Raw genomic sequence first — 25,709 nt, 5'->3', positions numbered from 1 at the left:
AAGGCATTTGAAATATTTTGGGAGAAAGGTCAACATGGAAGGCTTTTAAAGATTAGGGCACCAACTTTATTGGAAGGAGTGATGCCTTATCAGGGTAGGTGTCTGTGTACCAGCCATAACACCCAAGTCTTCTGTTTTTCTTGTTCACTCATTTGTACAACCTCTAGTTCTCATGAGCCCCATTCTCATCTCCTACGATTACCCAGCTCAGCAAAGGAAAGCCCATCCCTGGCAAAGGATGAGATACCTGAGAAGGGTGGGGAGAGGATGCTTGGCAGAACATCCTTAAAGTGCTTTGTTTTGGCAGTGTATTCAGCTGCTTGGTCTTGAGGAGAGGGAGTTTGCCACAGTGACAGGACATTTTACGGGACTAGGGGGTAGTGAAGGGAAGGAGTGGACACATACTAGTTAATTCACCAGATGCCCAGTGGAGTCTGGACAAATTGGAATCTGGTTTCTTCTGAGCCTGCGGACCCTAAGGAGCATTCTACATGGCTCAATCCAATCTCCTTCAAAGGGCAAAGAACTTGGCCTCCTTTTGTTCCCACTGAGCAAAGGGGGCAGATTCTTTGGGTTCCTATCAAAAAGGTTCAGACTTGATATACCCTCCCTTCTTCATCTTCTAGGCCCCTATTGATCTCCCCTCGTAGGTTTACACCCAGGGTCCCCTGTCGAAGCCTCTCCCAGTTGGCGCTGCTTCGAGTGGTGCTTCGGGAAATGGAGGGCGTAGGTGTTCCTAGTCGATGACGGCCACAAGTCGGGGTCAGATCTGATTTACTCAGTGAGACTTTGTCTAAATCATCAGTCCCCAAAGTACTGAAGGCCTGGGCATAGCGATGTATTCGTTGTCGACTTGGGTCTTGACGGTCCTCCACTCTAGGGAAATTGTGGAAGAGATATACATGGCTTCAATCATACAGTTACTGGCCAGTGGCCTTCCCCCCCCCCCAAGTCTGTGCCAGACATAAGGCATAGTTTTTTGGCTATGAAAAATGAGTGGACCCTAAGAAGTCAGGCTGTCAAAAGAGGAGAAAAGGAAAGTCCTATTTCTGAAAGAGAGAGAGAGAGAGAGAGAGAGAGAGAGAGAGAGAGAGAGAGAGAAAGAGAGAGAGAAGGGAGACAGAGAGAGAGTGTGTGTGTGTGTGTGTGTGTGTGTGTATGTATGTGTGTGTGGGGGGGGGGAGAGGAACACCTGCTCTTACCTGTATCCATACCCTTTCTGTGGGGTGATGGACAGTGGATTACTGAATAGATGCTTTTTAAGGAAATTCTATCATCAAAGGGCCTAACCCACTAAAGACCCAAGGAGCTAGGTAGTGAGAAAAGACACACAAAAATATTCCCACTTCTACAGGCACAGGCTCAAACACTCCAGCTCACCTAAGATACCAGCGGTCCCCCAGCCCATACTCTCGACCACAGATCCCAGATCGAGGCCAAAGACATCTGGGCAGCTTTCGCTCCAACATCACTGTGGTGGCAACAACCTGGATTTGAGGGGGAAGTAGGGAGGGATTATTGTTAAAAATGTGTCAAGGAAGTCTGGGGTATAGAAGAGGATGGACAACACATAATAGAGAGAAGATAATAAGTAGAAGTAAGCAATCTTTTAAGTGCAATAAGGAGAAACTGGGCTTCTCTGGTTTCTCTAAGTACTTACCACCACCTAACTCCATTTTATCCCAATATTACCCAGAAATATTTCTAATGTCAGGATGACATAGTGCTATTGCAAAGCAGGACACTTTACCCACATTATCTAATAAATCCTCACCATAACACTTTGAGTTAGCTAAGGCAGGGGTTTATTTTTTTAACCTCTATTTTATCAAGGAGGATCTGAGGCTGAAGGACATTAAAGAGCTTTGTTACAAGGTCACAAATACTTAAGTCACATAGACAGGATTCTAACCCAGGCCTTTGACTAGTAATCCTCTGCTCTAACAAATGGGTGCAGAAGAGAGAATGCTGATCTTGGGATTTGTAAGACCTGAGTTCAAAGTCTATCATTTACTAGCTCTATGGCCTTAAGCAAAGTCTCTAAAATCAGATCAGACTAGATAGCCTCTAAGGCCCCTTTCTGCTCAAAATCTATGACCCTATGATCAAATGACTTTCAAGGTCCCTTCCAATTCTATGTTCCCAGCCTCTAGGAAAAGCCTCTAAAATGAAAAGAGGAGGAAGTAGATAGGAGAGCTTTTCTAAGGAAATGGTTTCTTATTCCTGAGAGTGATCTACCTTCTTTGTTCCTTTCCTAAGTGATAAGGAGTAATTATGGTCTGATCCTATACCCAGTGGCCTGACAGTTGGCATTAAGTTATGACATTTTGCTACCAAGTTTAGAGGAAGAAAGGGACAGCTAGGAACTACTATATCAAGAGGTGTCCAAGACCAAGAGAGTCAAGATAAGAGGGGACAGACACATTTTCTACCAAGGCACTCACTTGAGCCCTCCAAAGCTCATCCCTCTCATGGGCCACTCGCCAGTGAGTGTCACCCATCATAGCAATGAGCAGGTTGAGCATGAGCAGCGTGGCAATAATAGCAAAGGCAGCATATGTGATGCTATACATGAAGGGTAGATCTACATCATAGTTGGCAGGACCATCGATGATTGTGAGGAACAGCTCAAAGGTGCTGAACAGTGCCATAGGGTAGTCAAAGAAATGGCCCAATTCATCTTGGTCTTCTGTCTGGAAGATGATATAGAACGCTGCTCCGCCCAGGAGGAGGAGGTTATCATGACAACTATATTCAAGCAACCATCAACCAACTTCCTAGGTACCCCATACCAGTCATATTGCCAAACATTTAGACCTTTACCCTCTTATCTCTGATAATACTATTTATAAGATGGCTCACCTTGAAGACTCTCTCCAATACTCTTATCCTTCCTCATTTTCCTGTGAAACCCATCCTCATTCCAGTCCTTCTCACCTCCTAGTGCTTAATTGATCCCATCCTATGATATACCACCTTCCTAACTCTCATGATCTTGGGATCAAAATCCTTCCCTCCTCATTGTCTTGATTTTGAAGTCTATTAATTTCTATTTTATCCATGTTCCCCATTATCCCATTATTACTCAAAATTACTCTGATCTTTCCTATTGCTCATTATCTATGACATTTTGAGCCTCCCTCTCCTTATCCCAACCCCTGTCCTACACAGAGATATTACCAGAAGCAAATCCCAGGATGACCACAGCCATCAGCCAACAGAAACGCAAGAGATCCCCGAAAATCATCTGCAGGGGCCAGAGAAGAAAAGGGAAGGATGAAGCAATTTCCCCTCCCCTGTCTCTGAGTAGCTATCCCTTCCATCCATTAATACAGCATATCTGTTCTCAATTTATCTGTCCCCTGCAAGCATCTCTAGTTTATAGTATATATGCTGACTACCAGCCTCCCCAAACTACTCAGCCCCTTCTTTGAGATGATCAAATGTGACTGGGGAGTAGGGAGGTGCTGTTCATCCCAGAAGCTGGAGGGATTAATACTGACCTTCTGGATCATGATGGTGAAGGGCCCCAGCATCTGGAATCCTCGGGCGAAGTACATAACATTGCACCAGCCAAGCACCAGGGCAAAAGACATAGGCACTACCTCCCCAGATGTGCTGGTAAGCCGCATCACCATGGTCACTAGCACCATGCAGGCATAGGTGACGCTTGGGGAAGAAGAGGGAGCAAAACATTGGGCACATGTGAAGGGATGGCAAGTAAGCTGCCCAGGCCTCAGCTGCAATTTGCATGTGGCTTCCATTACATATACTCACACACACAGAATCACATACACAACAGACATTAATCCAAATACAGGCACCCGTTCTATATCAATATAGACATAGATTCCCTGGAGATGGGGCTCTTGCAATTGAAGGTTAGCTGAAACCCAAAGCCCACCATTGGGAGGAAGGGATAGAAGAAGAGGAAGTTGAGACCAGGATGCTGGAGATATTGCAGTGGGGCCAAGACACAGGTGAAAATTGACTCACATGATGGCATGAAATGGCCCTCCAAGGATGGTTTGTCCAAAGTACCGAGCGATCCCAACTCTAAAGATGTCTGGGATCTGAATGCATGAATCAATTAAGGCAGAAACAGAAGACAGGTATAAGGGATATAAAAATGATTTAGGACTATGAATAAGAGCCCATCCCCAAATACCCTCCCTATTTAATCTCTGGGCCTGAACTATCTCTTACATATATCTCACCTCAAGAAGTAGGATGGCCACAGCCCCAATGACCGAAACCAGCTCCCCCACCATTCGAATATTGTCCTCACGAGTCATGTAAGATTCCTGCTAGGAAAAATAGGAGTTCAAGGTATGGAATGTAGGGTTTTATGCATTTGTATGTTATACGTGTATACGCTCATAGAATATCAGAAGAGTCTTTAGAGTCCATCTAACATTGTCTAATTTATGCCTGCATAAAAATCCTCTCTACAACAATCCCTAACAAAAGGTTGTCTAGTCTAACTGGAGAACTTCAGGAATAGGGAACTCTCTACCCATTCTATTTTGGAATAGCCCTAATTATTAAGAAGCTCCCAAATAAGTCTCTCTCCAACTCTGTCCCATTGTTTCTATCTTTGTCCTCTAGGTTCAAGCACAATGACTCCATGTGGGTACATACTTGAGATATCTCTCAGATCTTGATGAATTATTTAGTGTCTACACTATGGGAATCCACTTTCCTAGGTTTGGCTCAACTTTTTTTTATCCTATTTATTAAATGGTACTCTAAGGAGCATGTATATTTGTACCTTTGAAATTATATTTACATTTATTATTCAAGCATGCATATGCATATGGAAAAGATCACCTATAACCTCTGAATGCCTTAGGTGGGGGGAGGGAGGACAGATCCTATTATTCCCTACATTCAGGGCAGTCACCTGCAACAGCTTCTGCTGGAGAAGAGTAATGTCCCGTAGGCTAGTGCGATTGCTGCCCCGAAGCTTGAGGGGACGGTAGGCACAGCACATGGTGAAGCAGATCATGTAAAGCACATAAATAGCACCCAGCACACAAAAATATGGTCTTCCAAACCTTCTCCACTTGAGGTTCACCAGCTCTTTGACAGGGGTCAGGTCTAGGATCTGACGTGCCTATAAGGAAAAAGAATGGAGAATTGGATGTGTACCCTGGTACCTGCATACACATACATACACAAATTATTTCTCTCTCTTCATTCTGTCCCTCCCTTCCCCTCTTCTTCCTCTGGCCCATGCCTATACCTCTCTCTTCTTGGTTGTGACAATGAGTTCAAGCAACGATTGCTCATCTCCCCAGGAGTCGATTTCTGTGAGGTCGTAAAGAGTGGAGGTCAATGGTCCATATGTCCATTGGACATGCTTCTTCTTCTGTAGCAGGTGCTGGAATATCTGAAGGGCAGGACAGGAGAGACATCTGAGTCAAAGAACTCCTGAAGAATAGCACCCAAGGACCTGTCCATCTTTGGTATCCCCAGACTAGCCATAATTTTCCAGACTTCAAGATGGGCAGAAATGGAACAGGGTGAGCAATAGGAATCAGAAAAAAGTAGTAACTTGAGGAAGAAATTTAAATGTAGGCTGACAGCTGAAACCTGTATTCCTTAACTACTTCTCTCCTGATGAATACAAGAAGCAGTTGTTCTTGTCTATGTGGGTCAAGGTTTAGGGTCCTAATATTGAGAATGAGCATCCCTTACCACAGTGTTCCCCTCCACACCGGCCAGCTTGAAGGGAGTGAGGCCTTGGTGGTTAGGGATGAGGTCTAGAGACTTCATGTGACCACTCCGCTCATCATAAGATAGCAGTGCATTATACATCTGGCAGGCAAATGTTTTGTTGGGCTGGAAGACTAGGATGTGAAGCACTGTATTTCCTGGAGAGAGGATATAGGGATGGCATGAAGGCCACTGACCCCTTCTTTTTTTTTTTTTTTAAACCCTTACCTTCTGTCTTGGAGCTAATACTGGGTATTAGCTCCAAGGCAGAAGAGTGGTAAGGGTAGGCAATGGGGGTCAAGTGACTTGCCCAGGGTCACACAGCTGGGAAGTGTCTGAGGCCAGATCCGAACCTAGGACCTCCCGTCTCTAGGCCTGGTTCTCAATCCACTGAGCTACCCAGCTGCCCCCCACTGACCCCTTCTTAATAACCTCCTTTGTCCCATTTGTACTTCGGCTATGTCCCAGCTCTAACAAAACCTTTTAAATCCCCTCACTTCTATGCTTGCACCAGCTCTTACCCAAAGAGTCCTGTGCCCGGATGTCAGCTCCAAACTCAATAAGTAACTGAACAATCTCTTCATTGCTCACACATGCAGCAAAAGACAAAGGATGCTCTCCTAGAGGGAAGAAGGGGGTCATCACAATAAAGACAGAGGATGGGGGGCCAGAGGCATCTAGTGGTTTTATTTTCCTTATTAACACTTGAAAAGGACTCTGTCTCCTATCAGATGAATAGCTTCCCGGAGAAACTGTCTCCTTCCTGTGTGCACATGAAGTTCAAGGTTCTTTGCACAAGTTGTGCAGAAATTAGGGGAATGAATGGCTGACAGGCGGAAGGGAGAAAGGAAAATGGATTCACATAAAGGAATGAGGGAAGAGATCAGTATGTGGGCAGAGAGACATGAGAAAGGGGAAAGCTCTTCCAAGGAAGTGATGGGTTCTTCAGAGGCTGATCCAAAGCTTGGCTTTCCCAGAGCAAAGCAAATCAATCTTTCCTGCACCCTTCTTCATCTTTATTCATGTTCCCTCCATCACCCTTATTCCCCTCCCTGTCCACCCCCATCCCTGTTTGCCTCCTTCATCACCCTGGCTCTTGCTCTCACCAAAGTAGATGAGGTTGTGGGGGTTCCGGCGAAAGGCTATCCCAGTGGCTCGGGCAGAGACGCTGGCACCATGAGTGAGCAGAACCTTCACCAAGTTCACATTCTGGTTCACTATCGCTATGTGAAGCGCTGTTTGACCTGAACCCTCCAACAAGGAGACCAACTCAGATGTGGGGACTGCACCCCATGCTACCCTCCCAGATAAGGAACATCTTCCCAAAGGATCCAGAAAGAAAGTATCCCTTCCCAAAGCATCCCCCTCCTTCTGAACCTCTGACCTAAGGTACTGAATCTCAGGGGAACATCTTAAGAAAGAAGGAGACGCAAGGGAGAGCCAGGAAGGCCCCTTAGGTCTGAATGCATTAGAGAAGGAAAATTAAGGAACATCTCCTCCCCATCTCTCTAAGAAGCTCTAAGCAGCCTTCCCTAGTCTCCTCCTTCTCTTGCCCTTTCCCCACACCCCTCCCTAGAGGAACACAACCAGTAGAGAAAGCACTTTCACTACTGGGTGGGAACTGGAAAGAATAAAGTTTAGAGACTTCAAGGGGAGATCATCAGGTTCTAAGAGAAAGGGGAAGTGTGGTGATGATGGTAGGTGATAAACCTGATATCCAAAGCTCTGTCCCATGCCCAGAAAGGCATCCTTTCTCCTTTCTCTGCCCCCCTACCCATTTACATCATGCCATCTCACCTTCATACAGCTCAGAAGTCATGGGTTCAGTCACCAGTTCAGGTGCAACTTCTATCAGCAACTTGGCCGCCTCCAAATTGTCATAGAGGGCAGCAACATGCAGTGCTGTCTCCCCCAAGGCCCCTGGGGTTGGGGAAGGGAAGCAGTGCCATGAATATAGGGCCTTTATAGATAGCAGGGGAGTAGCACTTAGGATTGTGGTTACTGGGTCGGCAAGTCCAAGGAAAGGGCTGTTAAAGGGAAGTCAGGAAGGAAGAGTTAACCTAAGGTTCTAGGGGCAGGTCAAGAGGACTCAGGGAAGGGCAGAAGTCGCTTACCTCTCTGGTGTACATCACAGACGTCATATTTGAGAAGCTTGGTCAATGCTCGAATATCATTCTCCTTGGCAGCTAAGAGCAGTGGAGACTCCCAGATTCTGTAGGAGGGGACATTTAGGAAGATGGGAGCAAGATTCCAGGGATGACAGAGAAAAGAAAGGAAGAGAGCCGTGGGGAGATATGTATGCCCAGCCTTATTCCCCTATACTTATATGCATCTCAGCTGTCCCGGGATCCTCAAGATCCTCAAGATCAATCAGTAAAGGAAAAGGGAAAGCTATAAATGGCCAGTTATCCATCAAGTCAATATATCTAGCTCTTCTTTTCCACTTATCCTGGGAGAAAAGTAGTCATTAGTTCCTATGTCTTCAACAGCCTAGAACTAAAATGGCAAAGAGATTCCTCCAAATCCACACTCACTTATAAATCAGGAGGCCCCTCTGCCTCGTTAGATAGCCATGGACTAACATTTTCTCCTCTCTTTGCCAAATATAGTAGGACCTTGTTTTATGCAACCAATACTTTCCAAGACCCTTCCCATACGTTGAAAAATCTCACGTAATAGCAAACCACATTATTTAATGAGTTATTTCTTATACAAACATACCTGGGCACTTTTTGACTTTCTTAGGCTTATCCATGTTACCAGTATCACTATTTTTGTACTTTGGGGCCATTATTAATAATGAAATAGCATTAATAAAACAAAGTGTAGCCCTGCTCTGATGCAGACATGACTTATTACAAGCAAAAACCACAAAGACTGATGCCTGATGTGGGAGCCAATGTTTGGCGCAAAGCAATGTAATGACTCTCAGAATGAGAATGAGTGTAATTGGGTGAACTGCTGCAAGACTTCATTCTAAGAGCCAGCCCTGGGAGAGGCCCTGGGTTCAAATCTAGCCTCAGACACTTCCTAGCTGTGTGACCCTGGACAAGTCACTTAATCCCTATTGCTTAGCCCTTATTCTTCTGCCTTGGAACTAATACACAGTATTGATTTTAAGATGTCAAGAAAGGCTTTAAAAAAAAGACTAAGTCATTTGGGAAAATGGCATGGATTTCATGCATAATTAATTTTATTTTTCTTATTTTTCTTACTTTATTTTTTTTCAATGTATACCTGAATTCTTGTACATTGTGTCCTTGAAAAATGAGGTCCTACCATAACTATGTGGGGTAGTAGACACAGAGAATCAGACCTGTAGTCAGGAAGAACTTTTTTCAAATTAACCTCAGCCATTTACTAACTAAATAACTCTGGGTAAGATACTTAACCTCAGCCTGCCTCAATTTCCCATATAAAATGGGATAATAATAACATCTATGTTCTAGACTGGTGGAGAGGATAAAGTAAGATATCTGTAAAGCACTTTGCAAATATTAAAGAGTTATCTACAACAAGCTAGTATTTTTATAATTAAGATTGAGGGATGATTAGGGGTACACAGTATCTTATGTGTCTTCACACTGTCACTGGCTCCGGTTAGCCATATACTCAAGTTGGGTCAAACTCTTAAAGACATGGCTTCAAAGCTCCACCCTATTGGGTCTTCTTATTTGTCCTCTTCAAATGTTCTTCCTGGAGGCCAGGATAGGCTGTCGTAGAGGTGGGAAGGAAAGAAAAGTCAGCAGGAAGGGGGTGGGGAGAGGAGAGGATTATATGGTCATAAATTTAGAGCTGGAAGGGATGTCAGAGGTCAACTAATCCAGAGGTATCAAGCAATGCCGCTTCACAACACTCCGGAGTGCTGCCAGAACCAGATTAAAACATAGGAAACGTTTAACAAAATAAATAAAAATGCACTAGGACGTAGGAAATAAAAAAGATGTAATTTCTAAGTCAAAGTGCAACCCTTCAAGATCCTTATGTACGGGTTAGTGACTCTGTACCTATTTGAGTCTGACACCACTTGTTGAATGCAACTCTTTTATCTTAAAAGATGTGAAAACTGAAGCCTAAGAAGCCAAATCTGACTAACATTACAACAGAGAAAATGGCAGACCTGAGAATGGAGCCAAGCTCCCCCAGTCCTATAACCAGTGTTCTTTCCAGCTCTTCCCTCTTCTGGTATTACTTGTTTCCATCCCCAGCCTTGACCTCATGGTCTACTATTTTAATCTTTCACTAATTACCACCTTAGAATGCCTTGTAAATCTTTATCTCTAGGTAACCTCCACCACACAATTTCTGTTTTTGCTTCAGGGCTACAGAAAATGGTTAGATAAAGTCATCAAGTCAGTCTGATTTCAACCTTTATGAATTCAGGCTGTCTCACCTCAGCTGCCTTGTTGCATCTACCCTTATAAATATGACACAAATGGATCCTACCTAGCCTTTTCGTCTATCTGTTCTTTCCCAATTGTTTTAGCCACTCCCCAGACTTAAAGCAGATAAACTTATGGCAGCTAGGTAGGTCACCAACTACATATGTAAGTGGAAGAATGGATAAAGCACTGGGTCTGGAGTAACCCTGGGGAAGTCACAACTGCTGTTTGCCTCAGTTTCCTCAAATGTAAAATGGTGATAATAATAATGATATCTATCTCACAGGTTTACTATAAAAATATTTTTTGGCAGGGAGGGAGGTTAAAAAGTGCTTAGAAGTTTCTGGCACATAGTAGGTGCTATATAAATGCTTATTCCCTTGCACATTTAAACTATTTTAGAGGCAGCAAGGTAGCATAATGGATAAAGCGGTGAGACTAACATCACAAAGGGTTGAATTCAAATTCAGCCTCAGACACTTGCTAGCTGTGTAATTCTGGGCAAGTCATTTAACCTCTGTTGGCAGATGTTTTCCTCAACTTCAAAAGAGGGACAATAGCACCAACTCACTCACAGGATTATTGTGAGGATGAGATGAGATCATTTTTATAAAGTACTAGCAGAGTGCCTAGCACATATTAGATTTTTTAAAATGCTAAATTCCTCATGGATCTCAAATCCCCAAAGCAGCATTCCTCAAATGTGAACATCTCCATCTTCTCTTTCTTACCTCTGGAAGAAGGGTATGGCCAGCATAGTAGCCTTCATGAGTTGATAATTTCAGAAATATGGTCTTTTCTCTCTGTTCCCTTCCTACTACTAAGTCACCAGTAAAACACACTTTAAAAAAATCATCTTCAGTACAAAAATATTACTTCACTGCAGGAATGAAGATGTATATGGGGAGGCTGGCTGAAGCAGTAGGATAGCCTAAAGGGCAGGATGTGATAGGAGTAGGGATAGGTTTGCTAGGCAGTTCAAGTCACCACCACCACCCTGGCCACCCTATTTTCTCTGCCTGAAGAAGACAGCCCAAGACCCTGAACCCCAAAGCCTTGGAACTGATGGTGTCCCTTGGGTCACTAAAAATGCTTCCAGTCCTTCCCCAGTGGCCATCAATGAAGAGAGGCAGCTTTCCTCCTTACCAGCAACAACTCTTGATCAACTGCCACCAACGTCATAGAAGTGGTAGCACCACCCAGACCACCATTCTTATTTCTAGTCTTGCCCTTGTAGCCATCATCCAGGGAGCTCATTCCTTGCAAAAAGGGACCAGGCTTTCCTACCACTCCCTGACTAGTTGCCACCACACACAAGGCAGGTCAGCCAGCCTGGCTGTGCAATAGAGTTCACTGAGGGAGAAACCAGAAGACAACATTACCAGGCAGGTCAGACCACCACAACTACAAACAGTTTGGCCATCATTACTCTTCAGGTCTTGATGAGGATAGCTTGGGATCTTCAGCCCAGGAGCCTTGGAAACACCAATGCTGCTTGCCCGGTACCCTCAGACATCATTCTGGGAGAATGAATGAATGAATTCTCCCCAAAAGAATTCTTGACCCAGGCCACCCCTGTGGAGCCTGGCAATTTCTGCTATAAGGGCTATAGGCACTACTACTAAACACCCAGAAAACAACCATGTCAAATAGTTCAACATAAAAAACGGATACGATTTTATCATTAGAAACTATATTAAAGAGAAGGCATTAACATTTGCTTTGCTTTGCTGCTAGACCCTGGGAACCATGGGACTTTCCATCTAACAGTTAAAATCTTCCATAGATGTTGTCTCCCCCATAAGAATGGGAATTCTTGGAACAGGTAGGTGGCTCAGAGGATTGAGAGCCAAGTCTAGAAACAGCAGTCATGGGTTCAAATCTGACCTCAGACACTTCTTAATTATGTGACATTGGGCACTTGCCCTTATTGCTCTTCTGCCTTGGAACCAAAAAAAAAGTATCAGTTCTAAGAGGGAGGTAAGGATTTTAAAAATAACAAAGAATGGGAATTCCATTCCATTCCAAGATACCAAGGGGTATCTTATTTTATCGTTTATATCCTTTGTACTCTTTGTACCCGAAGTGATAATCACAGTGCTTTGTAATACTAAACTCTTAACAAATGCTTCATTCATTAATTATTCATTCAATAACTATAATCAGGTCATCAATTACAGACATACAAAGTAGATTTACATCCAGCTTTGTACCCATTAGTAAGTACTTCCTACTGTGCTTTTAATATCTTTATGCCTCTGTCTAGCCCACTCTCACTATTTGTCCTTAGGTTGTACCTATTTTGCATCCAAGGTTTACTTTTCTATTCCCAGACAAGGCTGTGGACTCTTACAAGGTCTAATCTGTGTCTCTTGGTTCAAGCTGAACAGCTCTCCCTTAGGTAATATTGAAATCTGTGTCCTTCTATCCTGTTCTTATAAACAAAACATTTCTTTTACCTTTTACTTATCTTCCTTCTAGTTTTCCTCTTATCTTATTTTTTTCTCTCTCCTGAGCAACTTGTTTTTTTCTACAGGAGTCAAAAATATGTTGAGAGCTCACTCACAGACAATTATTAACATGAGTAAAGACGTGGGTCCTCCTGGGATAGTGGTTTATAAAGTGGTATATACCTACTGAAATATAAACAACACTGGCTGTGGAGTCAGAGGGCCTGGGTGCAAATATCACCTTTGAAGTTCACTACTTATTTGATCTTGAGCTTGTCAGTTAACTTCCTTGGGCCTCAGTTTCTCCAGTTGTATAAGGAGAAGAAGAATAGCCGGTCTGGAGTCCTTTTCAGCCTAGATTTATGATCCTGATCCTAAGTAAGTCTTTTTGTGCTGTGGGGAAAGGCAAGTGACTTTGCTTGAAATCAATGTTTGTGGAGGAGCATAGACCTATAAAAATGAAAAAGCTTGAAGTATAGGCCAGGACCATATGCTTGCAAATTTGTCTGCTATTTGAGGACCAATCAACCTAAGGGCAGGGAAGAAGACTCATCATATTGAGATTGCCCTCTGGGTGAATTTTTTTTAACATGGGGACTTAGTGAAGATCATACACTATGAAAGAGGTAGGATTCTGGGACAAAATTGGGTGACAACTCTTTAAATTCTGAAGTAATGTCATTAACTTAGTTATACCAGATACCTACAAATTCTGCTACAAACAAGGGAAGAAAACAAGTGAGAGAGGGAAAAGAAAAAACAGGTCCAAGATTTGCATTTTCCTCGTCTAGCCATTTTATGGTATCTAAAATCAGCTCGTATGAAGTCTATACCACTTCCCTTCTACTATTTTCTAGAGATGGACATCAGCAGACTACTGTCTTCCATGGCATGTTCCATTCCCTTCTGAATGTAGCTGCCAAACAGATTCTTCCCTGAGTTTACTCAGCCTAGTCCTTTTCCCCACATTTCTCTCCCTCTTTCCTCCTCCTCCCTACTATGTCTCAGGCGTACACAGGAAGAAGGCATCATGCAACAGAAAGAGCCAAGAAAGATCTTAGAGCTCATCTACTCTAATCCCCTTATTTTAAAGTTGAAGAAACTCATCTGGGATGAGGCAAACTGAACTGGCGAGTTGCCCACTTAGTAGCAAATCTTGGACTAAAAAAATCTGGTCTTCTATTTGCTGGCTTAATGTTATTTCTACTATGCCCTTCTAGTCAGACAACACAACAGAACCCGACACCCAATGTCTCTGGTCAGTTCTGTCACCTATCCCCACGTCCTCTCCAGTTTCCCTGCCCAATGGGACACAGAGACACTTCCCAGTTCTCAACTATTTTCCCAAGCTATTGTTTGTGGGGAAGGGAAGAAGAGTTGGGAAAGAGCACTTAGCTAAGGGCACCTGGAGGGTGCGGTGAAAGAATCACTGAACCTTTAGTGTTGGAAGGAGATGATAATTAAAGGTCAGCGAGTCCAACCTCTTACCCCACCTGGCAGGTGGTCTAGCCTCTGCTCAAACAAATCTGATAACAAGGAAGTCACTACCACTCAAGGCGACCCATTCGTTATTAGATTGCTCTAATTTGTTAGAGCTGCCTTACCCAGAGATGAAATGTGTCTCCCTTTCACATACTTCCCTCTGAAGCAATACAGAATAGGTCTAAACCCTTTTCTAAATGACACTCTTTCAAATACTTGAAGTCTGATCATGTATGTTCCTCTACCATGAAATCCCCTTCTTTTTTTTCCCCAAGTTCTAAATCCGTCCCCCAGTTCTTTGATCTGGGTAGGAGTAATATAGTTTAAGATCACCTTCATGATACTTGCAAGAGGTGGGTTTTGTCATTTTTATTTGACTTCCCAACGCCTAGCACAGTGGATGCTGAATAAAGACTTGTTCATTGGTTACTCATTCTGTGTGTTTTCAGGTGCCATTACTTTCCTAACCACCTTTCCTTTAATAGTTTGCCTCATATGCCTTTTAAAGTACACTACCACAAACTGAACGTAATATTCCAGATGTAGTCTGGCCAGGGCAGAATACAATGGAATTTTTTCCTCCCTTGTTCTGGGCACTAGAGTTCTATTAACATGGTCTACAATTGCAGTCCCTTTTTTTGGCAGCCACATAACACAGTTGACTCACATTGACAGTGATTCTTGTGTAAGACCATAGTTTCGATGGGGAGTGGGATAAGAAGAAGGAGTGAAAGGAAGTAAGATTGAAGACTGTGGAGTATGGGGAGCTTTAAAAATTGGGATTAGAGGAGGCTGAGGGAGGAGGCTTGTCATAGGAACAACAACCTCGTTGGATATGATCTGATTTTCTAAGGTTATAGATGAAATGAATTCACTAGAGGGCAAGAAGAACCGTAGGTTTTATTCTAAAATACATATAAGTAGATATAAGAATAAAAGTAGATTTTATTCTCCTAATATGCAATAGTAGAATATACTATTATATATTCTACTATAAATATATATATATGGAGTAGATATAAGAATAATAGTAGTTTTTATTCTAAATCTTATTCTTCACTTTGCCCTGGCTCCTTCTTGAATGACTGTGTCCTGGTTCAGGATACAATAAACCCTCAGGAGAGAGTATCTCTCTAACCCTCCATAATCCATCTTCTAGCTGCCTTATAGATAGAAGGAAAGGGATAGTATCATATGAGATAACATGTAATAATTATTCCTTAAGAAGAACATAGGGTAGGTTCAAAAGTAAGAAATTATGAGCTGATTGGGTTTAGAAAAACATGGAAATGCAGAATGAAATAACCAGAACCAAGAGAACACTGTATATAGTAATAGAAGTATCGCTCAAAGAATAACTAAGTGACTAAGCTAGTCCGAGCATTATAAATATTCAAATCAACTACAAAGGTCCTATGAAGAAAGATGTTGTTCACCTCCAGTGAAAGAACTGACAAACTGAAGTAGGCACACACTTACATATGTATATGTGCTTGTAAATGTATATATGTGTGTGTGAAATGATGACCTTCTCTATTACAGAGTGGGGACGAAAAGAGGGAAACAGCTTGGACTTTAAAATGTAACAAAATAAATACAATTTTTAAAATAGGATTAGATGCTTCTAAATGTTCTATGCTTTGCCCCTGACTCTCCTTGAATGACTGAGTATTGCCTACCTCTCTCTTTCTACCTCTACTTGATCCATATTTTATTTGCTTTGAAGGACAGAGGGAAAGGTGTAATGTCAGATGGGATAACATGTATAAAGTAATTACAGATCTCAAAGTCATATAAATACTGACTATCATAATTTTTGTTAGTATTATTATTGTTGTTGCTGTTCTTGTTATTATTATTAAAAGTGAAGCTAGGTAGAATGAACCAGCAAGCTTTCAAACCAATCAATAGCTCTATCCATTTCACTTCTGGCTGACTGGTAAATATGAAAATCTGACAAAGAAGGAAATTTAGGATGGCAACCAAGTTCCCTTTAGTGACTCAGTAAATAGCTCGTAGGAGGCTGTAAGGAGGACAAAACTACTCAGCTTCTGAAACCTATCATATTCAACAAAAATCTTAGGGATGCAAGAAATGTAAAGGCAAAAAAAATTATATATATGTATATATATATATGCATATGTATATGATTGGCCCCTGAGATAAACTCATTTTAAACTCAAGCTGCATTTAGTATATTAGAAAAAGTGCTGCCTGAAATCAAGAGGACCTGGCTTCTAACTCTGACACTTCTTGCTCGTGTGACCGTAGGCAAGTCACTTAACCTGTTGTTCCTCAGTTTCCTCATCCATAAAATGAGGGTGTTGGACTAGATGATATCTGTTAGCCTTTCCAGATATAAATCTAAGATCCTATGAACAAAGTCCTCACCCTACTCTCTCTGAAACCTGCAAAATCATAGCATTAGATTGGGGCACTAGAAGCTTTTTCTAGAAATCACTCCTGCCTCATTGGACTTTATCCATCTTCCCCAAAGCCCAGCTAAATTCATTCCAACAAACATCAAATATTTAGTAGGCACCAATGTCCATTTTATGTGCCAAATTACTGAGGATACAAAGATAAAACCTAACCATATTTACTACCTTGCAAGGGACTTTTTAGAACATAGTAAGGAGTGAAGCTTACTACCATCTCCATAATGCTAATAAATTGCCTTTATATATAGTACCTTCAATGCTTTCCTTTAAATGATCCTAAGTTGATGTGTGGGATGCCTGCTATTAGCATCATTTTACAGATGAGGAAATAGCCTTAGAGAGACTACATCTAGACTTGCTAGGTGATACAATAACCAAGTAACCCAAGCTAGAACATGAACCCAGGTGTTCTGGCTTTTAATATCAACGCATTTTCCACTATGCTATGACCAGCAAGCCACAGAATAATATGTTCTTTAATCCATTCCTGACTCTAATGAAATGCCTTTGTCTCTATTCTTTCCTCCTTCTAAGAAATGGGATTTTCATTTCCCATATAATTGAGTAATCTTACTAAATTACTTCAGTTCTTCTATTAAAACCCAGGGGTGCTGACCCTTAGCCCAACATGCCTAGGTGTGACCTGGCACATGAAGAGCTTTGCCCTCTTCCCTTTGTTCCATTTTGCCCTTTTCCATCTCAATTCTTAGGAAATTGGCCAGTTGATTACCATTGTGTCCAACAGTGTATTGTGTTTATTCTGTTGCTTGGAGACAGGGCAGAACAGAGACCCTGTCAAATGTGCCCTTGTAAACAGAACTTGTACTGTTGGTGGGTGTGTGTATATGGGGGAAGGGTACATAGTCTTTTAGGAAGAAGGGCATAGAGGGTTCCATATAAGGACTGATATTATTAGTAATAAAGAGTATGCATTATATTATACAGATAATTAGTTTAAATTGCTAAAATAACATAATTAACAAGTCACCTTATATTTTATATAAAACTGCAGTTTACCAAGTAATTTCATATTCATTATTCCATTTGATACTCAAGATGGACCTCTAAGATTGGCAAAGACATACGTTATTCACCTCATTTTACAGATAAGGAAATTAAGGCATGGCTAAGCTGAAACTCGCATGATGATTCACTGGATCATGTAGTTACAGCTGGAAAGGAACTTTCTAAAGCATCTAGTCCAACCTCATCATTTTACAGATAAGAAGACTGAGGTCCAGAAAGGGTCAATGATTTACCCAAGGTCCGCAGCAGACTTCAAGGAAGAATAGTCTCCCCTAAGAACTTATTTTTTATGGTTTTCTTAGGGTGAGGGCTGGGAGCGTTGATGGGGGCAGAGTATGTTCTTAGAACCATCACTTCAGCTTCTTTATAGACTGTCCTCAGAGATTAAGAAGGAAAAAGTTGAGAGCCATAAAAGTAAAGAGTTTTTGTAGGATTCTAGTACCTGGGGCCGAATTCTGAACCTTACTCAGCTTATTCTCCCAGGGCACTGAGACCCTGTACACATAGATCAAATGTAACTCCTTCTGGATTGGGTGGGAAACAACCCAGTGAGAATCACAGAGCACTGCCTATGTGGGTTCAAATACATGCGTGTAAAAGCATGAATGTCCCCTGGCCCTCCTTTATCCCCATTATTAGGCCACCAACAGAGCCAACTTGAAGTAATGGATTAAAGGTGAAATCAATCCATTTGGAAAAAGTCATATAGAATCCGAGAGAGGTAAGTACTTTCAGGTGGACTTGGGGAAGAGGGTACTTTCAAATAATCTCTCATATTCCTTGTAGCACTAAAGCTATGATCTTACGGATCATCAGATGGGGGCAGAAAGGAAGAGATTTATTTGTTCAAGGCGACTCAGCCGGCTAAGTCTGGATTTATACAAACATGTTATATACTAAGTGTGTGTGCCATTCTCTGGCTCTGCTCAGTACAGGTCTCACATCCACTCTGTTTTTGCTTCTATTTATTTCAATAGGTCATTAATAAAAGAACCCATGAGGAGACAGCTAGGTAACACTGAGGATAGAGTGCCAAGCCTGGAGTCAGGATGACCTGAGTTCAAATCTGACCTAAGACATTTTCCACCTGAATGATCCTGAGCAAGTCACATAACCCCAATTGTCTAGCTGCTCATGTGTCTTAGAAGTGATACTAAGACAGAAGGTAAGAGTTTAAATGAATAAATTTAAAATAAGATAAAGGACCCAGGAGGAGAACAGAACAAAGAACACTGTCAGGAGAGCTCAAACTGAGACCCAAGAAAGCTGATAAGGTCAGAGTCAGTCTAGAAGGTTCTTTATCTTAGTGATTCCCTATTCATTCCAGACAGGAGATATACAATATAAAGAACATTGACCCAGAAGTCTTGAGTTCTTATCCTACCTTTCAGAATTGATTATTCCCTTGCAAGACCTTACACAAGTCACAACTTCCCTGGGTCTCAGTTGCCTCATCTGGATTGTGCCAATAAATGGGGAAATAGAAAAGGAGATAGATGGCTGTTAAGGTTGAGGAAAAAACTGTCCCAAATGAGGCAAAACTGTGGTCTCAGATCCAGATGAGAAAAAGTGCCTGAATTAAATAGCTTCAGAGGTCCCTGCTGGTTCTGAATTTAGGACCCTATGATCATAGGGCAAAATGATAAGAAGAAAGAGGCTATTTGGAAGATTAGGAATGCAATAAAATGAAGCCTTTCCTACTCTGCTAGATATTTTCCCTACTTTGGAATCTGCGTCTGAGATTCTAGCTCCTACTTTCCAGTTCTAGATTCTTGGGTCCTTTTTCACAGGCTCTCCCTAAATGAACAACCCAGATAAGATATGTATCGGATATTATATTATGTGCAGAAATACTATGCAATGACCACAAAACAGTACAGAAATGTATTGCGATTACCTATACTAACATCTTTAGTAGTCTTCCTTTATATATTGTCTTTCATAGATGAGAGAACCCATCCTTCTAGACAATATTGATGTCCCTTAGTCAAGTGCCCAGCACAGAAGTTTGGGGGACTGAAGTGGATAACCAACAAAATGGGTTAGAAATAGAAAAGGAGACAAATGGTTGAGGTCTCTGTTAAGGATGAGAAAAAGACTGTCCTAGATGGGATAAAGCTGTGGTCTCAGAATTCCACCTGCTACTACTCTCCTCTCAGAAAGGTCACTTGGCAGGTAATGTGACTTTAGAGAGAAATGGAGGCAGAGAAAGATACCTTTTCTCCAAAGTCTCCAAGCCAAGCCAGAATGGTGCTATAGAGAGAATCTAAGAGCACCAGGCCACTTGCCTCCAGCCCTGGTCCTACACCCACACAGGGACTCAGGAAACTAAGGCTCCCCACTCCAAACCCCTGGGCCTTTCCGTTCCTATTCTTTGGGGGGGGGGGAAGAGTTTATACCAGCTCATGGAATAGGCCATAGAACTAGTGATCGCCTGTTCCCCAACAACAACACCCCTATGTCAACTCAAGATCTCATCACCAAAACATGTTTTCCCCCACCCACCCTCCGAAGCCCAGGGGGAGAGATTTGGGTGGAGTGAGGTGAGAGAAGGGGAACTACAGCTAAGAAAGGAAGGAAAGCCCACCCAAACTTAGTATTTGAAGATTAGCTAGGGAGAGAATGATCCTGCCTCAATACCCCAGCCTCCTTCTTGACCATGACAAGTTTGGAGGTAAAGAGGCACCTTGAGTCTTCTGGAGCTAAGAGGAGAAAAAAGGGGTGTCAAGTATTTCTATGATGAATAGACACATTATATGCCTTCTTAGGGGCCTGGGGAAATCCCTATCAAGAAGGGAACCTTGACTAACTCCCACTGCCTGGTCAGGACAGAGTTCAAGGTGTAGGAAGAAGGCAGTGCGTCATTTGAAAAGTCACTTCTTCAGGGGTCCAACAGTCCCCCCCAATAGCCTCCCACCCACAAATATACACACAAACAGAGAACCACCCCAGTCCTTTCCGTCCAGAGCAGGGAGTCCCAGATGTCCCCAGAGGAGGGCAGGGGGGTGGAAACAATGGTGGGAAAGCCTCAGGGATCGGTGTAAGGATCAAAGTTAAGTGAAGGCAGACTTCAGACAGCCAGAAATTCTATCTGGGAGTATAAAGAATATAAAGAGAACTTAGAATAATAATAGCTTACAATTAGGAAGTGATTTCATATTAATTTGTTTTCATTTGTTCTCTGCAACCCCCAGAGTTAGGGTACTGAAAACATTTTTTTCCCTATTTTTGTAAATAAGGAAACAGGGACTCAGGACATAAAGTGAATCACTTTTGGCCACCGAGCCAGTAAATAGAAAAGACTTGGACTCGGATCTTCTGAACCCAACTCAGATCAATTCCTAGTTCAACAACAACAACAAAAATGTTAAACATCTACTATGTGCAAAAAGCATCTTGGTTCACAATAGGAGGATAGTTCAGGGTCCTTTCTCTATTCAATTCAATCAGCATTTATGAAGCGCCTACTATTTGTCAATCACTGTACCAAGCAAAGAGTATACAAAAGGAGTCAAAAAAGATAGTTCCTCTCCTCAAGGAGTTTAAAATCTAGTGAGAGAGACAGCTTGCAAACAAATATATCCGAAGCAAGCTGTAGAAAGGATAAATAGGAAATCATTTAAAGAGGGAAGGCGCTAGAATTAAGAGGGGTTCGAAAAGGCATCCCCTAGAAGGTAGGATTTTAGTTGGGGCTTCAAGTTAATTCAGGAGGTCACCTGCGGAACGGAGGAGGGAGAGAGTTCCAGGAATGGGAGATGGCCCACTGCCATAGCCCTTTAAAGACTGCTGGGAACCTTGGCCATCTAATATGACCCGAGGCTGGGGTTGCGGTATCCATCCCACCCCCAACCCCCTCTGTCTGACATGAGGATCCCGTCCCCCAGAGCAAAATGTTCCCATTCAGCTGCTGGCCGAGATGCCTCCGGGATGCTGCCCAAGCCCAGCCAATCCTCGGCGCGGTTTCCGCTCAGCTTAGAGCTCCAAGTGGACTGAGATAGACTTTTGGGTAAACTTTAGAGCTACCTTCCCGCCCCCTCAAAAAGAAATGAAAGGAATTGAATTGAATGTAGATGTTCGGGACTGACCGCACAGAGAGCGCACAAGTTCGGCAATTTTCTTTCACAAAAAGGCATCTCGAGGGTGGCAGAGAAAGGCCAGGTGCACCAAAGACAGCGCGCGGGGGTGGGAGGAGGGTGGGGTGGGGGTCCAGCGCAAGCGGGGCCCGACGGGTTCTGAGTGACACCTACCTCTTCTGTTGCAGCAGGTTCAGCTCATCCAGACGCCTGTCCCACGATTCTCGTCCCTGGAGGTATTGGCAGATCTTGCCCCACAGGCTGGGGAGCAGCCCTAGCTCCTTGGGCAGGGGCACCCCCATGGGGTGCAGGGCTGGCTCCCCGGGGGCCTGGGCCTGGGACCCGGACCGAGGCCAGATCCGGATAGGAATCAATCTCGGGGCCACATCGCAGCAACCGAGGGCGAACCCGCCCTCGCCCTCCTCCTGCAGAGGTCCCGTCTCCGGTCCGAGGTTCCGCCTCCCCCAGATCCTCAACACCCCTCCCCCGGCCCGTCGCAGGATTTCACCCCCCACTCCCCAGGAGCTCTCACCAACTGCTAGGGCCGGGCCACAAGAGGGCTTCGGGATTGTTACACTTGGCAGGAGCTGAGGCTCGGCTCGAGCTCGGGCTCGGCTTTGTCAGAAGCTCCGAGCCAGCGGGAAGCAGGGCGGACACACCCTCCGTCCTCCCAAATTACCTGAGATTTAAAGCGACAGGCGGCTGGAGGCCGGCCTACCCGCAGCTGGTCCTAGAGGCTTGCGTAAGCTCCTCCTCACCCGGGGCTTTCTCCCTGCTCCCCCCCCCCCAGGCCCGCCCCTAAAGGACTGAGACTCTGGGGAGCTAGGGGGAACTGGTCCTAGGACTCAGGGGCCACTCGGAGATCTGGACTGGTCTAGGAAGTCTCAGAAGCCAGGCAGTGAAGGGGGCAGGTGGGAGCAGAGGGCCCATTGAAGTGAAGATGGTGTGAACCCAGAGGCCCCCAAGGGCTATCACTTCTCCAGCATCAAGACTAGGTACCTTCTCTTCTCTTTGCATGTGCTGGTGTTGAATTCTTTGCTCACTTTCTTCTCTAATGACTCTTGCTTGCAATCCCCTCCTGCTTCTCAAAGACTGGAAAAAAAGGTTTTCTACCTTTAATCAGTTTATGCCAGCAGCCACACTGAAGATCACAGGGGTCCAGGATTTAGAGGAGGAAGGGAGAATTAGAGACCAACTAGTCTGCCCCTTCTTCCACTCCATTTTGCAGATGAGAAAATTCAAGTCCAGAGTGGGGGAAAAATTCCTTGTCTAAGTGGTAAATCGCATATATAAGATTCAAAGGATTCACACCCATGTCCTCTAACATGAAATCCAAGATTCTTGCCACTGATCCACACTGCTTCTCAAGTCTTTCTTCTCTTTCTCTTCTGTTTATTAAAGCATTTCTTTAATATCATGTGATATAGCAGAAAAAGAACGGAGGCTGGAGTCAGAGATCTGGGTTCAAATTCCACCTCTGATTCTTACTACCTGTGTGATACTTACCCTCCCTGGACCTCATCTATAAAAATGATGTCTTTGCTCTACATATCTTAGAAGCTTCTTTCTGGTTCTAAATCTATGATCTTATGAGAGAAAAGAGATGATTACTTCATGATAGGAAGAGAAATGGAAATAAGTAGCAGGATCCTCTCATTCCAGATCCATTTCTCTTCCTATCATGAAGTAATCATCTCTTTTCTCTCATAAGATCATAGTCACATGCAGCTTTACTTTCCTTGTCTATAAATAAAAGAGTTGGGATAGAAGATCTCTAATATCCTTTTCAGCTATGAGTAGACTGAGGCTTAGAGATAAAGATATTGCTCCAGATCATATAGCTGGTTAGTGATAATCGTGTTTGTATGTAAATACCAAAAATGTTCTTAAGAAGGAGCTATTCTCAGTCTCTTCACTAATAACTACATATCTTTATCCTTAGTTGTCCAGTATATCCTTAAAGAATTAAAGGTATTTATTAAATTCTTGAACTGAACTGAAATATCTTTCCTGGTCAGTTTCTCTTTCAGAGAACAGGGAGAATGGATAGTTTTGGCTAAGCAAAAGAAGGCAAGGAATTGTAGAGTCCATGGCAGAGACCTGGGTGCCATGTTTGGTACAGATCAGAGGAGACAGTCTTCAGGACCAATAAGACCAGCCCAGGACTGAAAGCTACTTCTGTTCCTGCTGATAGGCCCATGGCCAGGGCCAGACACCCTGAGCAAACAATATAGCCTGATTAGAAGAGGAGGAGCTGTGAGCCCCATCCCCACTCCCTAAGGTCAGAGGGTTCAGGAAGAGGGGTGGAGTTTAATAACAGACCTTGAACTCAGGACCTTTGTGCCCATTACTCTGGTGCTTGGCGTGTTATCTGACCCACATCATACCTCCTGTCTATTGGGCAGCTCTAGGCAGAGAGCCCCAAATAAGACCTCAGAAAAGGATGGGAGTAAGAGACAATGAGATGTTTGACTTGAGGATGGAATAGTAACTTCCTTCCTCCTTTCTTGTTCTGAGCTTATTCCCTCTCCAGACACTGCTGCCCTCTGTGTGAGGGCAAAGGACAAATACTAATCACTTCTCTCTTTTCTTCTCATCACTTACCATTACTGATGACAATTGTCCTCATGCAAATCACCTGAAGGGTCTCTTGTTGCCCTCTTAGTACAGACAATACTTGAGAAGAGTCTGTGTGATTTAGAAGCCAAGCAAAGTCTGACTGTAAATGGAAATCGGGGTCCTTTGGAATAGAACTCAGAGAGCCAGAGCTGGACCAAGGGCTCCATAGCCTCCGGAAATGTCCAGTCAGTGTTTATTCAAACCAGTTCTTCCTGCTCCTGGCTTGACCTCAGGCCCTCAAGGACTAGAGTTGAGGGGGGCCCCCCCACAGGGACAGAGCAGAGCAGAAGAAGCACCCTACTTCTGAAGATTGCACTTCAGGAAGAGCCTAAAAGCAGAAAGCAATGGTAGGTTTGAATTCCTATCTAAATATATCTCCATGTGTGTTTTTAAATGATCCATCAATGTAAGAGTATCAAAATCTAGCCCTGATTTGTGTGCACTTGAGATGTCTGGCATAGGTACACTTTTGTTTAGCTCTTTGGGCTCTGTTTCTAGGATTCTCTTTTCTATCCTGTCTTTCTGTCCTTTCCTCTGTGTCTTTCTGTCTGCCGTCCTCTTGCTCAGTCTCTGTAAATATAGACATGATTTACCTTTTTTGATTCTGGGTTTCTGTCTCTTGATCTTTATCTCTGTTTCAGTTTCTGTGTCAGCACCCTCCATCCTCATCTTTCACTGCTGAGCCCTCCCGGAACTACTCAGTTGCTCCTCACACCCAAAACTACCACCGGTTCTGTATTAGAAGCCATCAAGAAACCACTCAGTTTAGTTGACATGGGCAGTCATAGGCAGCCCAATCATGGGCTGCCTAGGTGGCTGGGAGGATGGAGTAGGCGCCAGGGAGAGTGAGGACGGATTGAACCAGTGCTCACTCAGCTTGGAGTTTGCTCCGGTCAGTGGGTTCACTGGCCCCAGTAGGAGCTCATAAAGCCTTCAAGGAGTGGGAGTGACAGATCAGCAGGTGTACATATGTACATAGTCACAAACACACAGTCACATACACACATAGCTTTCCCGGATCAGGTGTTTCTCCTAATTGCTTCTGGACACCATCACTCATCTTTTCAGACCCTCAGACAGCTAATGCTTAACTACCTCATCTCAAGTTGCATGGATGCCCATTGATACCCCCAGTTCCTACATGCCAATGCTCAGTCCCTTCCCCCATTCCACCTCTTGCTCCCCCCTCCCCAAACCCTGAAAGTTTGGCCGTGTAGTTCAGGGTGAGGCAGGGGTTGGGAAAAAGGAAACATTTCAAGTTTGAGATGAATATGACTTTCCTTGGGAAAAAATAGTAATTGGAGAAGAGCCATAAAAAAGGAGGACAGAAGCAGGGGAGACCAGGTAACATTTGTGTCTGTGCTGTTAACGTCTGAGAAGGAGGTTTGGAATTAGGATTTACTCATTATTGAAATTCATCAATCAGCATTTTATAGGAATTATATGACTAATAAAAAGAAAGTTGATCCATATTCTGTATACTTTCTTCCCAGTGTCCCAACCTCTGAGCACTCACTC

At 43.4% G+C, this 25,709-nt stretch overlaps 1 protein-coding gene across 1 annotated transcript; it reads right to left on the bottom strand.

Annotated features, from left to right (window-relative positions):
* Nucleotides 1-67: 67 nt before the first annotated feature.
* Nucleotides 68-21,889, bottom strand: LOC123248952 (transient receptor potential cation channel subfamily V member 6-like). Its single transcript, XM_044677869.1, has 15 exons — nt 21,747-21,889; nt 7,833-7,930; nt 7,516-7,638; nt 6,825-6,962; nt 6,240-6,338; nt 5,701-5,876; nt 5,246-5,392; nt 4,904-5,116; nt 4,218-4,304; nt 3,997-4,073; nt 3,504-3,669; nt 3,181-3,247; nt 2,445-2,713; nt 1,381-1,487; nt 68-876 (listed from the first exon to the last, which is right to left on the bottom strand). The coding sequence occupies exons 1-15, from the start codon at nt 21,872-21,874 to the stop codon at nt 591-593; spliced, it is 2,181 nt and encodes a 726-aa protein (XP_044533804.1). The 5' UTR covers nt 21,875-21,889; the 3' UTR covers nt 68-590.
* Between the last annotated feature and the right edge of the window lie 3,820 nt (nt 21,890-25,709).

This window comes from Gracilinanus agilis, chromosome 5, assembly GCF_016433145.1.
Source record: "Gracilinanus agilis isolate LMUSP501 chromosome 5, AgileGrace, whole genome shotgun sequence".
Lineage (NCBI taxonomy): Eukaryota > Metazoa > Chordata > Mammalia > Didelphimorphia > Didelphidae > Gracilinanus > Gracilinanus agilis.
Note: the sequence above shows the minus strand (reverse complement) of the source record. Positions and strands in the feature narration are given on the sequence as shown.

Excerpts from the sequence above, each read along its gene's own strand:
- LOC123248952 (XM_044677869.1), bottom strand. The coding sequence starts at position 21,874 with ATGGGGGTGCCCCTGCCCAAGGAGCTAGGGCTGCTCCCCAGCCTGTGG. Across the intron at positions 7,931-21,746 it reads AACCTGCTGCAACAGAAGAG|AATCTGGGAGTCTCCACTGC; the intron begins GTAGGTGTCACT and ends CCCCTCCTACAG. Across the intron at positions 3,670-3,996 it reads GGGCCATTTCATGCCATCAT|CGTCACCTATGCCTGCATGG; the intron begins GTGAGTCAATTT and ends TTCTTCCCCAAG.